The sequence below is a fragment of the Pagrus pagrus genome, assembly GCF_965226575.1.
Source record: "Pagrus pagrus genome assembly, chromosome: 12".
Taxonomy (NCBI): Eukaryota; Metazoa; Chordata; class Actinopteri; order Spariformes; family Sparidae; genus Pagrus; species Pagrus pagrus.
In genome coordinates, this window is record NC_140196.1 from 24,845,591 (window position 1) to 24,862,629 (window position 17,039).

A 17,039-nucleotide genomic window follows, 5' to 3' on the forward strand; every position below is an offset into this window, starting at 1 on the left:
TTTTATAGTTTTTTTTATATAAATAGATCAGTATTACTACTTGTGCATTCAGGATTTAATTGTTGTAGTTGGCTGAAGTGCAGCTTTTTTTTTTTAAATTATTTTTCATTAATCAATTAATTAGTTCATAAAGATTTGGAAAATAGTGAGAAATCCCAATGTTTCCCAATGTTTTGTCCAACCAACAGTCCAAACCTCAGAATTAAAATTACATTTAAATTAGGGTTGCACAATTTATTGGAATGTTATTGAATTCACAATAGGTGCAATATCCAAATCGCACCAGCTGCAATTTTTCTGGTGAAAGTGAAATGTGACAAAACAGCATCATAATGAAGTGCGGAAGTGCTGCAGAGATGCCCTAGCCTTCAAATCCTGTTCTCCAGATGTGAGAAAACATGTTTGTTTGCATTTGCTTGTGATTACTAACATTCCTTCGCCCTTGATTTAAAAGAAAAATAGAACACTATACTCTCATTTTCAGACTTAGTTCAGTGATTCTTTAACATCAAAGAAATATGCAATGCAAACACATATATAGTGTTCTCAATCAGCAACTCCACACAGATAATAAGCACAAAAAATACGTGCACATAACTCAAAAGGAGTTCACCCAGACACACTGTAGGTACACATACTGTTTAGTACTCTCACTAAAGCAATTGTCTTTACAGTTACACCAAACAATCAGCTGAAAGCTCAATGCCTCCTATACAGTCAGCAGCTGCACTTCACCGAACTCAGCAAAGTGGACTAGCTCAACTCTGTACAAATACTATTACAGCTTTAGGTTCATGGGAATCAGGGACTCAGGACTCAGACCAATTAGACAAAGACCCAAACCCAGGATAAAGACATTTACTGAATGTTGTGTTGAAGGTGTGGAGGTGGATCAGTGTGTCAGAGGCGACTCTGTAGAAGGACAGAGTGCCAGCAGGACAGTCTACATACACTGCTACTCTGTTAGACACAGAGGAGGAGGGGGAGGAGGAGGGGAGAGGAATGAATATTCCTCTATTATTGTGCCTGACATAGTGACCAACATCAGAGCATTCCAGACTCCAAGACTGATCATTTCTTCCCAACTCACAGTCATATCCATTTCCTCTCCTGCCAACTTGCCTGTACAACACTGATATAGACACCAGTCCTTTCCACTCGACCTCCCAGTAACAGCGGCCAGTCAGACCATTTTGACACGGCACCAGTTGAGTCCTGAAGTCTGGATCGTCGGGATATGACTGAACCTCCCCTCCAAATGTCACCGTCCTGTTGTTGTCAGACAGTTTGATCTTTTTGTTTCCCGTGTTTGTGTCGAGTATGAGTTCACAGGAATCTGTTGGACAGAGCAAGAAACAGTTATTCATCTACACTCTTTTCATTTATTGACAGTTTGAATCAGGACATTAGTGATTTGAATGAGTGATGTCACGGTTTGAAGATGGCTGAATGTGTGCTGCTTTCTTTTTCATGAATTAAATCAAAAACACACTTACACTTCCTCAGACCTGGTCTCAACCATCGGACTCCACCAGGCTCCACTCTGAAAGGAGTTGAACATATATAGGGACAGTTAAAGACTGAGAAAGCCAAGCATTCTGTGACATTAAAAGAAGATTTGTGGAACACTGTCAAATCATGCTGACTTGAGTCATCAAGGTTTTAAACAAGCTTGTGGAGTCCATGCCAGCTCGAGTGCATGCTGCCATTAAAGCAAAAGGGGGGCGTACCAAATACTGTGATATTCTGAAAATCATGTACATTTTTGAAAGATTCAACTTTTCAGTCAAACTGTTACGCTGATATTATCATTTGTAATGAGAACCGACCAGCACATCAGGAGCCGTTTGGGGTTCAGTATCTTGCCCAAGGACACTTTAACATACATACCAGGGGAATCAAACCAGCGACCTCCTGATAACAAAACGCTGGCTCTACCCCTGATCCACAGCCACCCCATGAAAAAATGGGTGCTGCGACCTTGACCTTTGACCACCAACATCTTATCAGTTCGTCTGGAGTCCAAGTGAACATTTCCTCCAGTGGCTGGTACGGAGGCATAAAAATAGTATTACATGCAAAACAAAAGTATCTTGACTAGTGGTCTCAGACTGTATATATAAAAAAGGCTCCTATACCGGAGATTGTCCAATCTCCAGTGTGGATCCTCGAGTCCAGCGGAAAGCTGCTTCACTCCTGAGTCTCCTGGGTGATTGTAGCTCAGGTCCAGCTCCCTCAAATGGGAGGGGTTGGAGCTTAGAGCTGAGGCCAGAGAAGCACAGCCCTCCTCTGTGATCAGACAGCCTGACAGCCTGCAAACACACGTCACATAATGTGAGGGTACTGAGAGGGCTGGATGGTTGCTGTTGGGTTGCATTAACAGGGTCACAGATTTTCTTTCTAGTCACAAGTAAACATCCACTGATGTCCATCAGCAGTCTGACAACATGGCTGGTATATCTCTGATTCCTCACAGAAAAAAACTGAAACATGTTAATGGAAAGAGACAATAAACAAAACTGTTTTTAAATGTTATACAGTTTATGAGTTTATCCATTAATGTAGATTAGGTGTTAAGAGGAACAGGTTGATGAATTCTGACCTGAGAGTTTCCAGTGTGCAGTGTGGACTCTGCAGTCCAGTAGATAACAGCTTCACTCCTGTATCCTGCAGGTTGTTGTTACTCAGGTCCAGTTTTCTCAGACTAGAGTACTGGGAGCCGAGAACTGACGAGAGAGCCTCACAGCAAGATTCTGAGAGGTTACAGGTACTCAGTCTGCAGTGACAATAATAAATAAGAAAAAAAATATATAACTATTATCAAAATGTGATTATATTACAGCTGGAGTCTACCTTATCAACAGACTTGCATTTAAACAAGGCTTCAAAAATATGGACAGCGTAACTGAAACAATCTAGTAATAGGTAACCAGTGCAGAGTTGGTAAATTTGGTGAAATACTATAGTTCTTCTCAGCATTGGTTAAAACCCTTGAATTATGCTGAATTCAAGATTAAACAAACATGTAGTAATTCAAATCACACAATACCAAAGCTTAATGGGGGATCATGAGCCAGACTTCACACCTGTGAGCTGGCCATTAGCTGAAGGTAAATTAGGAAAGAACTTCTTAACTGTAAATGTACAACTCCTGATGGAACATTTGGGAGATTCAGAAATGCTGGCATGTAAGAGGCTGCTTAAACTGCATAGAGGTAAGAGGAACATCTGTAAACATTTAGGGCAAATTGTAACGTGCACTGACCCCAGAGTTTCCAGTGTACAGTGTGGACTCTGCAGTCCAGCCGACAGCAGCCTCACTCCCGAATCCTGCAGCATGTTGTTACTCAGGTCCAGCTCTCTCAGATTAGGGGACTGGAGGCTGAGAACTGAGGACAGAGTCTCACAGCTGCTCTCTGACAGGTTACAGCCACTCAGTCTGATGAGACAATAATCAACAGGAAGAAAAATAACATTTGTGTTTAAATATAAACCTCTTTGATGATAAATCTGGTTCTATTACATTCCATCTGACCGCCAGAGATGGTACCAAATACCTGGATAAGCATTGACATAATACCTACAAAGTCCCATGTGACCTTGGTGACACAAACAACCTGATAAAGGGGCCTGGCACCCAGCACTCTCATTTTCATCTTCTCACCCTAACATGCAGGTTGTGTATGTTGTTAGCATTAGCTAGCATAAGTGCTGAATGTTGCCACCTATGCCAATAGCCTCATAACCTGCTGGTTTGAGGCGTGTTCGTCCCTCCATAGGCATCATGGCGGTGCTCATCTCTGTTGCCAGGAGTTTATTCCAGACACTCCAACCAGGCGTCGGATCTTTCCAGATAAGAAGCTACCTTTATTTTCCTGGCCAGCTTGCCTTGCTCACCGCTTAACATCTCCGCTCATTGCAGATTCATTACTGTTCTTATACGTCCTTGACCTGTCTTGCCAAGGTAACCATTGACGTTATGCTTGCAGCAGCAAGCTCTGCTCTGGCCAGGGGCTTGGTCGGTACTGTATGTGCTCTGACCTTCAAGGAGGCAGTCTGCGACATAACACAACTCTTTTGGATATGATTGTGAGCCTTGAGAGAGGCTGTTTACCCTGTACAGAGCTGATAATTTAGAGAAACATTTCAAATGATTTAAGACAAACTACTTGATCTGACCTGAGAGTTTCCAGTGTACAGTGTGGACTCTGCAGTCCAGCAGACAGAACCCTTACTCCTGAATCCTGCAGGTTGTTGTTACTCAGGTCCAGTTCTCTCAGATTGGAGGACTGGGAGCTGAGAACTGAAACCAGAGCTTCAAGGATTTTCTCTGAGAGGTTACAGCCACTCAGCCTGACAGGATAAGAATAAAGAAAAATGAAGCAATAAGCCAAAATGAATATTTAAGTTATGATATATAAATCCAACTATCTCTGTACTTACAGAGCTTTCCTGGAGGCTTTGACCACTGGCAGCAGCCTCAGCAGAGCCTCCTCTGAAGCAGTGTATTTGTTCAGGTCAAACACATCCCGATCTTTTTCTGAAGACAGTAAGATGAAGACCAGAGCTGACCACTGAGCAGGAGACAGTTTATCTGTGGAAAGACTTCCTGATCTCAGGTACCGTTGGATCTGCTCCACTAGAGAACGATCATTCAGTTCATTCAGACAGTGGAACAGACTGATGCTTCTCTCTGGAGACAGATCCTTGTCGATCTTATTATTTATGTACTGGACTGTTTCCTGATTGATCTGTGAGCTGCTTCCTGCCGGTGTCAGCAGGCCTTTCAGAAGATTCTGATTGGTCTGCAGTGAAAGACCCAGGAGGAAGCGGAGGAACAAGTCCAGATGTCCGTTTGGACTCTGTAAGGCCTTGTCCACAGCACGCTGGTAGAAGCGTGTGACTGCAGATTCATGCTTGGTTGATGGTTCTTCTGACAGCAGATTGATACCAGATGTGATGAATGTCAGATGAACATAAAGAGCAGCCAGAAACTCCTGAATGCTCAGATGGACAAAGCAGAACACCATGTCCTGGTACAGTCCTCTCTCCTCTTTAAAGATCTGTGTGAACACTCCTGAATACACGGACGCTGCTCTGATATTAATGCCACACTCTGTCAGGTCTGATTCATAAAAGATCAGGTTGCGTTTCTGCAGCTGCTCAAAAGCCAGTTTTCCCAGAGATAAAATCATCTCCCTGCTCTCCGGATTCCAGTGAGGATCTGTCTCAGCTCTTCCCTCATACTTGACATTCTTCAATTTCATCTGAACCACCAGGAAGTGAATGTACAACTCCGTCATAGTCTCAGGCAGCTCTCCTCCCTCTCTGGTTGTCAACACATCCTCTAGAACTGTAGAGGTGATCCAGCAGAAGACTGGGATGTGGCACATTATGTGGAAGCTCTGCGATGTCTTGATGTGGGATATGATATTGCTGGCCTGCTCCTCGTCTCTGAATCTCTTCCTGAAGTACTCCTCCTTCTGTGGGTCAGTGAACCCACTGACCTCTGTCACCATGTCAACACACTCAGGAGGGATCTGACTGGCTGCTGCAGGGCGTGTGGTTATCCAGAGGCGTGCAGAGGGAAGCAGTTTCCCCCTGATGAGGTTTGTCAGCAGCACATCCACTGAGGTGGGCTCTGTAACATCAGTCAGGATCTCATTGTTGTGGAAGTCCAGAGGAAGTCGGCACTCATCCAGACCGTCAAAGATGAACACAACCTTGAAGTCTTCAAACCTGCAGATTCCTGCTTCTTTGGCTTCAGGAAAGAAGTAATGAATAAGTTCGACCAAGCTGTACTTTTTTTCCTTCAGCACATTCAGCTCTCTGAAAGTGAATGGAAATGTGAACTGTATATCCTGGTTGGATTTGTCTTCAGCCCAGTCCAGACTGAACTTCTGTGTTAAGACTGTTTTCCCGATGCCAGCCACTCCCTTTGTCATCATTGTTCTGATTGGTTCATCTCTTCCAGGTGAAGGTTTAAAGATGTCGTTACATCTGATTGTTGTTTCAGGTCCGTCTGGTTTCCTGGATGCTGTTTCAATCTGTCTGACCTCATGTTCATCATTGACTGCTCCAGTCCTTCCCTCTGTGATGTAGAGCTCTGTGTAGATCTGATTCAGAAGAGTTGGGTTTCCTGCTTTAGGGATCCCCTCAAACACACGCTGGAACCCCTTTTTCAGGTTAGATTTAAGTCTACGCTGACAAACTAGAGCAAGAATTTCTGAATGGAAACACAAAGAAGATCTATAAGGCAAAGTATATATTTCCTCAAAGAATGTGTATCTGAATGTATTTTCTATTTAACTTATCTTCTAAATCCTCTTACTGCTTTGCAAACAGTCAGCCAGCTCCTCCTGCTTCATTCTCCTTAGGAAGTGTAGAGTGATCTTCAGAAATGTCTCTCTGCTGCTCCTCCTCTGCTCTTCCTCCTCACTGTCCAACACCTCCTCATCGTCCCTCTGGCTCTCTAAACATTCTGGATAATCTGACCTCAGAACCCTTTGGATCTTCTTCAGCTCATTCTTCACAAAAGTGACAATGTTCTCCTCCAGCAGCTGGAACAGAGTATTATATGAACGACACGACCAAACTCAAATAATAGAACCAAATATCAGATCCATGTTAGAGGGATTGACAATCCACTGGTCTAAAAAGTGCAGCATGCAGATAATTGTGAGCAGGACAGATGTAAAAATACACTTGTACATGTACAGACCATAAATACAGAGTCCAGGTGTGTTTGAAGATGCTGAGCAGACTGACCACAAGGAACCTTTGAGCGCTCCTGGTCAACTCTGTGGAGGAATCATAAAGAATAAGCTCACCTTATATGTCCACACAGAGAGAAGGACTCCCTGGTCTGGGAGCCAAAATATTTTCTAGTCCTACCAATCCTACTGAGAATCAACAGTACAGATACAGTACAGTAACATCTGCAGATGTTTGTAGCTATTAGCTCAGTGTTTTGCTTCGCCAGTCAGTCAGGTTTAGTCCTAACAGCTCTCACCAACCCCACCATATGGCTCTCCCTCCCTCATTGTACACAGCTGGCCTGGAGCAAGGCACCTTGAGGTTCCTCCCGCTCCAGTGGCACTTATCTGTCTACTTGTATTTGACTGATTGTACTGAGCAGCTCCCAGACTGAATGTGTGAGTGTTCGTGGTTAGAGAACTTCCTCTAATTCAATAAAGGTTTCAACTGGAGATTTCACAACAAAGAGTCGGATAAGGACACGGCATTTTGTTTTCATTATCAATCTGAAATCCTCACCTTTGATCAACAGAGTGGTGTCCATCTTTGAAGTGTATGGGACAACCCATAGATCTGTCACCCTTCATGGACACACAGCTGGGTTGAGGTTTTTCCAGCTTTCTCCTGATAGAAAAACACAATATATTTTGGATCCACGATGCAGTGAGACAAAATCAGTCCGTTACAATGTACACAGTGTTCAGCATCATTCTAATCAGTCCAGATAATTCTTGTTCAGTGCAGTGTTGAGTATGAAGTTGTTAGGATGAGATGAGAAATGTTAAAGATGTCATTAAAAGAGAACTTTTAGAGGATCTTGACCTCTCTAGTATAGCGGTCACAAGTATCGGCGTAAATGCTGGTGCTGCATTTGTTTAACATTGGATCTTGACCAAAGGGAAGCCAAGATCCTTTGGTCGCAGGAAGAGCTTTGAACCCAGAACCATCAGTTAAAGAAAGCGAGCAAGGATGAGACACTACCTCTGGCTGAACTTCTGAACATCCTGAGGAAGAAAGCCATCAGTCTGCATAAAGCAGACTGGCACTGAAGACAATGGAGGAAGAGTCTGTGGAAACTAGCTGCCTTTACAAGGAACCTCTTCCAATTAACTAAACAGCTGCTGGGGCAGAAGTTCAGAGACTGTTCCAAAGAAGGGGTTGACCTCTACCAACAGAATACTCTAACCAACCCAGCTGTGGAACAGGAATAGCAGTGGTTGGCTAACCATTGAGTCATCTTTGATATTAGGGAGTCCAACTGGAAGGAGACAGAGTAGATGATGAGACCACCAAGAGCAACCTCTGCCCTAGGCTTCCATAAAGTGAAAAATGTCAGCAAAAGTTCCTACAGCTTCTGTGGAAGATTTTCAGAGTCATCTGGTACTGAAGTGAAGTTTGTTGACAAGTGTGCCAATGAGGTCAAGCAAGAGAACTCTAAAACCAACGATCGTTCAGATCCTTCTTCCTTTTGGAAGTGGAAGGAATGATATTGTTTACTCAAATGGCCAGAAGGCTGACAGAGTTCCTTCTCCCAAATTCATACACTGGCACGTCAGTGCTGAAAGGAGGGACCCCCAGAGGGCCAGAGTACCTGGAAAATGACTGCGTCCATCCAGCTCATCAAAGAAACATGCAAGAACAAGTGAAATGTTTTTGTGTTGATGCTGACTTAGGAAACAGATACAAGTCCATAACTCACAAGCTGGTGGACACCGCTGTGGGTCGAAATCATGTCTGCAGAAAGATCAAATTCTTCATTCTGATCTATTGGGAAAAACTGGCATCGCCTTGAGAAAAGGAAAATGACACGTGTCACCAACTCACCAAACTTGCCTTTTATCTGTTCAGATGAGTATGGACTTCATGGACATTCTAACAGCAACATTAACATTAGTCACAGGCAGCAGATCAATCCAACAGGTTCTGGAAAAATTTAAGCCTGGATATTGCATATCAACATGGCATCCTTCGTTTCTTACCTAAGGTCTCTTCTCGGTTACAAGGTAACACTGACAACTGTCAGGTTGGTGGGCAGGAAGATCAGCAGCTATCTATGCAGGAAGGAAGGCCCATGGTCTCCCATACAGTTTCCATACTCCAATTACCAAAAAGTACAGGCATGGAGGTTCTAACAAGGAAGGCGTGAAGAACCCAAGAGGCAGGGTAAGTTGCTGTGTCTAGTTGAAGAATGGGGCTCTGATGGGAGCAGTAGTGGTAGCTTAGGCAGGACAAGGCAGCTTCCCTATCATTCTACCTGACAAGGTCCAGGGCAGGGACCTGAGGAGTTGCAGGGTGTCATCATTGAGACCCAAACCACCAGGATGGTAAGTGGGTCCTGTAGGCATGGACTAGGAAGGAGAGTATGCTGAAGCATCCTAACTCCTGACTGCTTGTATCAGACTTGTTGTACTGGGCAGCCCACAGAGTGAATGTGTTTGACTGTGTGAGTTTGAGACAGCTGCTGCTGAAAATGACGGTTAATACTCAGAGAACTTCAAATGAGTAAGATCTCACAAATGAGAGCCTGATAAAAAAAATGTTTTTACATTATCATTTTGAAGTCCTCACCTTTTACTTGAATGGCGTCCATCTTTAAAGGATATAGGATTACCCATAGACCGGTCACTCTTCGTGGACACACAGCTGGGTTGAGTTTCTTCCAGCATTCTTCGGAGAAAAACACAGGATAAATTATGCACTGTACCCACTATATAGAGAAAACAACTGCCAATGCTTTAATATTTCTACAGTGCACTGTATATTTGGATCAAGGTATTTCTTGGTTAGCTTTTCTTGGAATTGAATGGCAAAATTTGACATGTTTCAATGCGTATTTTAAAGCTATAATCAGTGCAGTGTGCAGCATAAGCAGGGAAATGACACTGTGGGGTGACCATAGTGGTTGAATACCAACGTTGTTTAATTAGAATAAAAGAGGGATCGACGTGGTGTCAAAGCAGTGTGTCTATTCGTATATTTAACTTCCTTAATGTCAGACAAAATCAGTTTGAGAATCAATGCAAATGTTGGCCAACAAAAACAAAACAAAGTGATGCCTCTTGTGACTCATAAACCAGCTTAGTGACTTTCTGGACACACTGGAGTTATGATGCATTCCATTGTACACTGAACAAAAAAAAAAAAAAAGACAATTCAAGTCAGAATCTTGGACAAGATCCACCAAACCCTGAACTACAGATGACTGTTGTCAGGGGTTGGCAAACTAATGAACTGTCACTATTTAGACGGATTGAACCTCTTCCACTGGTGAGTAGATATAATATATTAGTTTGAAAACGCAGTAAAGTTATTGATTGAGCTGACCTGGAAAAATTGTGTCCTTACCTTCTTAAAGGTGATGATCACCACAATGTGTGGCTATTTGACCATACAAGTTAAACAAGTGATCAATTGAAAACGCTGCAACTATTTGTTAACTTTGACACCGAGACTCATGGAAAACCAATGTCCATGGATGAGCCACGACAAGATAAAATAGTGTTTTTGTCAAATGTACTCTGCAGCGCCTGGAGGGGAACTTCATGTAAGTCGGTAAGGGTTAAAAACTCATGACACTTCCAAATCCTCACCTTTGATCAACAGAGTGACGTCCATCTTTATAGTTATAAGGAGGATCCATAGACCAGCCACTCTTCATGGACACACAGCTGGGTTTAGGTTCAGGATAGTCTGGCCTCTGATTGATCCTGATAATAAGAAATTCATTAAATCTCACATATTTAGAATCATGGTCGCTGAATGAAAGAGCTGTGAAATGATGTATAATTTTAGATGTTTAAATACAGGGCTAGATCATAAGAAACATGTATTAAATCAGTTATAATATGGACAATGTACTGAACACAATTTACTCAAATCACAAATTTCAACACACAACAACTTCTAACCATGTGTTCAACACACCAATCAGCACACAGTCCAGTCCAGAAGACCAGAGTGTGGAACTGTTTAGAATAGTACGAATCAGGACAAACATCTTCAGCGAGCTCTGATTAAATCATACACAAGGTACTGTGACATTTCTCGTTATGAAGCTAAATGTAGCAGTTTCTCCCGATACAGATTTGAAATGAGATAATCCAGCCACAATTTTATCCTGACAACTATGTTGCTCAGATAAATATCTATGACATGGACAAGACTCATGGACAATTAAAGATCATATCCTCCTGAAACTGAAAAAAGTCCAGTAGCCTATGATACAGCACTTAGAATTACCATGACCTGGATGACTGAGAACCTTCATCAACATAAAGATTATATCTCACCTATGAGCTTTGGTCTGGCTGTCATGTTCCCCATACAGAGTGGTTCTAGAGGGCGGGACTCTCTCCTCTCGTTCCTCACACTGATTCATGGCAGACAACAACCTGCTGGGAGAGCTTGCACATTATTTTTATACATTCCTCTCAGTCACATGACGAATATACAGAAATGTTCCTCTTTTTCCAAGACTACTAGCTACTTACTAGCAGAATTATGCAATATTAATCATATGACCTTGGCAGAGATCCAAGAGATGTTCTACCTTCATCTGTAGAGAAAACAATAAGTGCAGAACTGAAAGTATCAGTCCAATTATTTAATCAGCAAACCAACTGTAACAAGAGCCCAACCGATTTATTGGCCGGCTGATATTATCGGTGATATTGGCTGATCACAGATATTTATTACTGTGCTTAAGTAGATTGTTTTTTAGGTATGTTTACTTGAGTATTTATTTTTCTTACAATGTTTTACTCATACTCCCTACATTTTAAAACAAATATCTGAATGTGAATGAATGTTGTCAAATGTTGAAGTGGTCCTAAAAATAACTTGTTGCTGAGAGTGAGTTTTTAAAAAGTGTCACGTCTCTAAAGGAGAAGTGAGCACGGTTTCTAACATTCTGACAAACTGATCCTTCCCTAAATGCATCACTGGGATACATTTGTCATGTAAAAGGTACAAATACCGCAATGCAATCTTACATTTCTTTGTTTTCATTCTTTATGGTTTTTACTGTGAACATTTTCTCAGTGAAATTTACCAGTACAGTGGCTCAGACAGACTGCGGGCGAGCAAAGGCTCATCCCGGTCCCCTCTACAAGCTGATCACTCACGCTCCAACTCCAGTGCACTTTATTTTGAAAGGTTTACTGGATGTGTCAGCATGTTACAGATGCTTCTGATCTATTATCTCTGATAAAGACTGAATTATTGAATCAATACTGCTTGAACTTGAATCAGCTACAGATACAAAACCACTATCAAGGGTAAATGTAAAACAAAGCAGACTTACAGGTGATTCCCAGTCTACTCAGACTCCACTCTAGACATGAGACATGCTTCCTTAAAGGAGAGCTGCTTTCTGGAGGGACTCAGGCCTCCGCCTTCACACTGATGAGCTTCAAACAGGCACCTGGAGAACCTGCAGTGGATCCACAGATATACTGGAATGTTGACAAAACAACAACATGACACATTGTGATGAACAAACACTAAGGGAAGAAGACATTTACCCAAAGGTTTAGTCCACATTGCTCCACCTTGTGGAACAGCACAGCTATTACAATCAATAGGAAAACTTATGCTTATGGCACTTGGACACCTTTGATATAAAGTTTGATATAAAATGCTCTTAGAGAATTCAGCTGCATTGGTAAATCTGACCCCAGATGTTGCAATTGACACTAACACATTCACACTTACATGAAGGCCTAGTTGTTCCACATTGACTAACTGCTCATCAGTGATGCCTTATGATGATAAGTGTGATAAATGAATCATACAGAAAAATACAACTTTTTTTCACGATTTTATAGGAAACACGAATATCAAAATAAGTGACAATTAATAAATCTCAGATGATTTCTCCAAATATTTAATATGTCCAGTTTGTCCCAAAGGCTTTCAAATCATGATACAATCCAGCTGCAGGATGCTTCAAAAGAAGATTTCACTTTGAGGTTCTTTTTGTGTTCAAAAGCCTGAAACCTCTGAACACCCTTTCTCTTCATGTTCAGTCACATCACAGCTTTGGCACAATAACTGAATCATTCTCCAGACGACAAATATCCAAATTCTCGTTCACACAGACAGTCTCTCTAAAGAAATACCTGGTTTGGTTCACATTATTATCGTTAATTATGCACATGACATTATATCATTCATCTTAACTGAAAACAATAGAAACTATCTTAATTTGATTTCTGAATTTAAAAAAGATTTTTCCTTCTGGACAGATACCAGCTGATATACAGCAGCCCCCTACAAAAACTATGTCCAGCTTTGCGACAATATCAGCTGTTTTTTCACAGCTGATATTGTTGTTTCACTCGTGTTCCTTTTCTCCATGAATACTCCATAAATGTTGGAACTAGGAGTCTGTATCATATTGTTCAATAAAGTTATTTAACAAAAATGAACATGCATTTTTCAGATTTAATACTTCAACAAAAGTATGAACATCACATTGTAAAAATACTGCTGCATTGCAAAGTGATGCATTTAAAATGTCACCGAAGTAGAAGTATATAAGCATAATTAGCAGCATGTGCTCAAAGTATCAAAAGTAGAATTACTCATTGTGCAGTTAAATGGCCCCCCTCAGTGATTTACTATTATATACACTGGTCAGCAATAACATTAAAAGGACTATGAGGTTAAATGAATAACACTGATAATCCTGTTACAATACAGTGTTCTGCTGGTATTCATGTAGAAGCCACTTGACATTCACCACTCACCTAAATGCTGTTGTAGACCAAGCACACACTCTCATGGCAACGACAAACCCCTGATGGCTGTGGCCTCCTCAGCAGGATAATGCACCCTGCCACACTGAAAACTGCTCAAGAATCGCCCGAAGTACATGAAAAACAGCTCAAGCTATCAATTTGGCCTCAGAATTCCCCTCATTTCCAACCAAACTAGTATCTCTGGGTTAGGCTTGCACAAGTCTGAGCCTGGAAGGAACAGAAACAACAGTGTGTGGATGTGTGGTACGTGACAAGTAGCATGCACATGAAGCGGCCTGATTTTCACAATCACAGCACCAACAATTAATCCTTGACTGAGAATCTTCACAGACCACTTAGATTTCAGTCTATCTAAAACTGTCAAAATCAGCATATTTGGAGATGCAGGGTTTTCACTGGACAGGAAGGGTATAAAAAATTGTAATATGTAAAGTGACTAGTAACTAAAACTGTCAGATAATGTAGTGCAGTAAACAAGTTATGCAATCTTTAATGATGAGTAGCACTTTTTCCGAATAGGAATTTGATTTACTCAGGTCATCACCATTTACATCCTGTGTGATCCTGGGTCTGGTTTGGACCATTACGACTGTAAACTGATATAAACGATATAACTGTAAACTGGCTGTACATGATATAAAAGTAGTAGTAGCATTTAATACTGATATATAAACCTTCTTCTCCTGCAGTGAAACACTCCCTGAAGTATATCTACACTGCGTCTTCTGGACTCCCAGACTTCTCAGAGTTTGTTCACTGTGACGGCAGCAAAAAGTTACTCGATTTAAAGTAAGTAGCTGGAGCCATATTCTTTCAAATCCACAATCAATAGTTTGAAACAGCGCTTCAACCAAAGTGGAGGTACAGTATGTTCGATGTTATATTTCACCTTTTACTTCATGGTCGTTCTTTATAATTATAAAAATAATTTAGTAAAATTTTATCAGAAATATTTGGAATTGATTTCGTCAGCCTCCCTGGGCTGAAAGAAAGTTTTCATCATCCACAGTGAAAAAGACTGAATACTTACTGACTAACACTGCTTCAGGGGGTGACTGGACCACAGAACATCTGATTGGTGTGCACATTTAAACACGAGGATCCAAGAACCTTTAAATCATTTACTGAGTTGGGAATGCTGGATCAGATGGATGGATGAATGATTTCTGTACAACAGCAAATATAGATCAATATAGATGCAAACATGCCAAAACTAGGTAACACAAAAAGTGCATGAGAACAAATGTCCCTTACATTATTAATGCATCCAAGAAGGATGAGTCTTCTGTAATCCTTCACTGTGATTCTATTATTCAAAAAGTAAATACAGAATAACAATACACAATGACTGTAAATCTAAATATACGCCGTGAGTCATATTTACAGGGTTCAGCTTCTCATAAGAGAGGAATACGTCATCTGGATGCATGTACACATAACTTAAAGGATACAACAACGTATCAGGAACATATTGGCAGAATAGGTTCAAACAAACTAACATGTGGCAGCATGGTCTCACACAGAGAAACATACAGGACACACCCAGCATACATGTCCTCCCCTTACTAAACTCCTTCCCTGCACACAGGTAGGTGAATCTCTTCACCCAGTCAAAGCCTCACAGAACTGACGCTCCACTTGACATTTTTTAACACAGAATATAACTATTATACTACAAAACTAGAGAAAACTGTTTTTGTGTTAGTCCCTGCTATAATAGTTTGGACTCAAACCAGGGACGATGCATCACTGCTCATTGTTGGCATCTTAAACCTGAAAGTAATGAGGTGAGGTGTTTCTTTCTCTGTCTCTGTCTCAGGTGTCCACATTTTACAGAGGATGGTTGGCTGTGAGTTGGATGATGAGACCGGAGAAGTTATTGGTTTTAATCAGTATGGTTATGATGGAGAAGACTTCATATCAATCGACCTGAAGACAGTGACATGGATTGCTCCAAAACCACAGGCTGTCATCACCAAACTGAGATGGGATGCTGACAAAGCTAAAATGAAATTCAATCAGAACTACCTCACAGTGATTTTCCCTGCGTGGCTGAAGATGCATGTGGCCTGTGGGAGGAGCTTTCTGCTGAGAACAGGTAGAATCACCTGACCTGATGTAGTTTAATGGACACAATCATGTTCATACAGTCTGCTCAGACTGAACTGCTGTTGTGTTATGTCAGTCTGACGTAACATTATTTTCTGTGTTAAAACTAGAAATGGCTTCATTGAACTCTCTCCAGAGCTTCCCTCAGTGTCTCTCCTCCAGAAGACTCCCTCCTCTCCAGTCAGCTGCCACGCTACAGGTTTCTACCCTCACAGAGCCTCACTCGTCTGGAGGAAAGATGGAGAGGAACTTCATGAGGAGGTAGACCCCGGAGAGATCCTCCCCAACCCCGATGGAACCTTCCAGATGAGTGTTGACCTGAACCTTTCATCAGTCACACCCGAAGACTGGACGAGGTACGACTGTGTGTTTCAACTCCATGGTGTGAAGGATGGCATCATCACCAAACTGGAGGAGCAAAGGAGGAGCTTTTGTGTGCATCTGCGTGAAACACACTTTTGCCCCAACTACGCTGAGATATTTGGTGCAGAAGTCAGAGCGCGGGGGACTTGTGATTTGAAAGAGGAAAACGGCATTTGTGACCAACAGCAGCAGATTCAAGCAGTTGTAGTTACTGATTTGTGTGTGTGCTGAAAAAATATCCAAGAAAAAAATGTGTATTTGTGAGAAAGAATTCTACAGGTGTGCAACTCTCATTACACGAACTCACATACTGATTTACAGATGTTCATTTTGTCCACATCTTCACATTCTTTGATACAGGTGTGCAAATGTGTTTTGCACCATTTTTGCTGCAACAATTGGAGCAAAACGTGTGAGAGCAGGAATTTCTTAATTTGTGATTTGTAACAGAGGATTTGTGCACTTGTAATGAAGAATTTGAGAAGGTGTAACTGTTGAGTTGTATTTGTGGGACACAAACAAATTCTACAGGTGTGCAACTCCTTCTCTGTGACTTCAACTTTACTGATACACATGTGTGACTCTTTTTATACAGATACAAATTCACTGTCACAACTGCTCAGGACTTTTGCACCAAATATACCTTCATACATTTTGATGTCCAGTCAGTGAAGGCACAGTTTCCCACCGTGGCTCAGGTTTAAAAACAACTTGATTTCTTCATTTGCAGAAAACCAGGAAGCGGTGCTGTACTGAAGGGCCGCTGTCCAATCAGAGAAGGAGCTGCTGCCTGGATTGTAGGTCACAGCCTATCAGAGGAGGCAGTTTCTGAAAAAGCCATTTGTATGAGAAGCTGATCGTCATGTATCATGTGATGGTAATATTACAGAAGTGACCTGGTTTACAGGCTTCATGTGATCAAACACCTTTACACCACAGTGACCCGCTGACACCAACATCCCCACCAATGGTTCATCTATTCAGTGTATGCATGACCCTGTTGTGCTCAGTGACACGTGGAGCCTGAATGTCATATTTAGGAACAGGCTC

At 41.7% G+C, this 17,039-nt stretch overlaps 2 protein-coding genes across 6 annotated transcripts; one reads left to right on the forward strand and one right to left on the reverse strand.

Annotated features, from left to right (window-relative positions):
* Positions 1-1,945: 1,945 nt before the first annotated feature.
* LOC311266888 (protein NLRC3-like) lies at positions 1,946-12,197 on the reverse strand. 5 transcript variants are annotated; one of them, XM_084369523.1, is made up of 13 exons: positions 11,807-11,883; positions 11,278-11,311; positions 11,046-11,147; positions 10,347-10,463; positions 9,325-9,423; positions 7,276-7,380; positions 6,722-6,800; positions 6,332-6,560; positions 4,444-6,226; positions 4,180-4,353; positions 3,266-3,439; positions 2,603-2,776; positions 1,946-2,312 (listed from the first exon to the last, which is right to left on the reverse strand). In XM_084369523.1, exons 1-13 carry the CDS (start codon positions 11,847-11,849, stop codon positions 2,072-2,074), a joined length of 3,354 nt encoding a protein of 1,117 aa, XP_084225649.1. In that variant the 5' UTR covers positions 11,850-11,883; the 3' UTR covers positions 1,946-2,071. The 5 variants fall into 5 exon arrangements, with proteins under 5 accessions (XP_084225649.1, XP_084225650.1, XP_084225651.1 ...); XM_084369526.1 differs by lacking the exon at positions 1,946-2,312 and adding an exon at positions 2,401-2,483; XM_084369524.1 differs by lacking the exons at positions 11,278-11,311; positions 11,807-11,883 and adding an exon at positions 12,059-12,197 and having other exon boundaries at positions 11,046-11,150.
* Positions 12,198-13,753: 1,556 nt separating this feature from the next.
* Positions 13,754-16,745, forward strand: LOC311266088 (major histocompatibility complex class I-related gene protein-like; the record flags this gene model as incomplete). The annotated part of the gene is given in 7 exon segments (XM_084368272.1): positions 13,754-13,760; positions 14,207-14,307; positions 14,310-14,319; positions 14,322-14,378; positions 15,337-15,615; positions 15,763-16,071; positions 16,720-16,745. Coding segments are annotated over 7 exon segments (789 nt in total).
* Positions 16,746-17,039: the final 294 nt, after the last annotated feature.

What these genes read in the sequence shown, in the direction of transcription:
- LOC311266888 (XM_084369523.1), bottom strand. Translation starts at nt 11,849, where the DNA reads ATGAGCCTTTGCTCGCCCGCAGTCTGTCTGAGCCACTGTACTG. An exon ending in TCTCTTGGATCTCTGCCAAG is followed by an intron (nt 11,148 to 11,277) that starts GTCATATGATTA and finishes CTCTCCCAGCAG; the next exon opens with GTTGTTGTCTGCCATGAATC. An exon ending in AGCCAGACCAAAGCTCATAG is followed by an intron (nt 10,464 to 11,045) that starts GTGAGATATAAT and finishes TCTTATTATCAG; the next exon opens with GATCAATCAGAGGCCAGACT.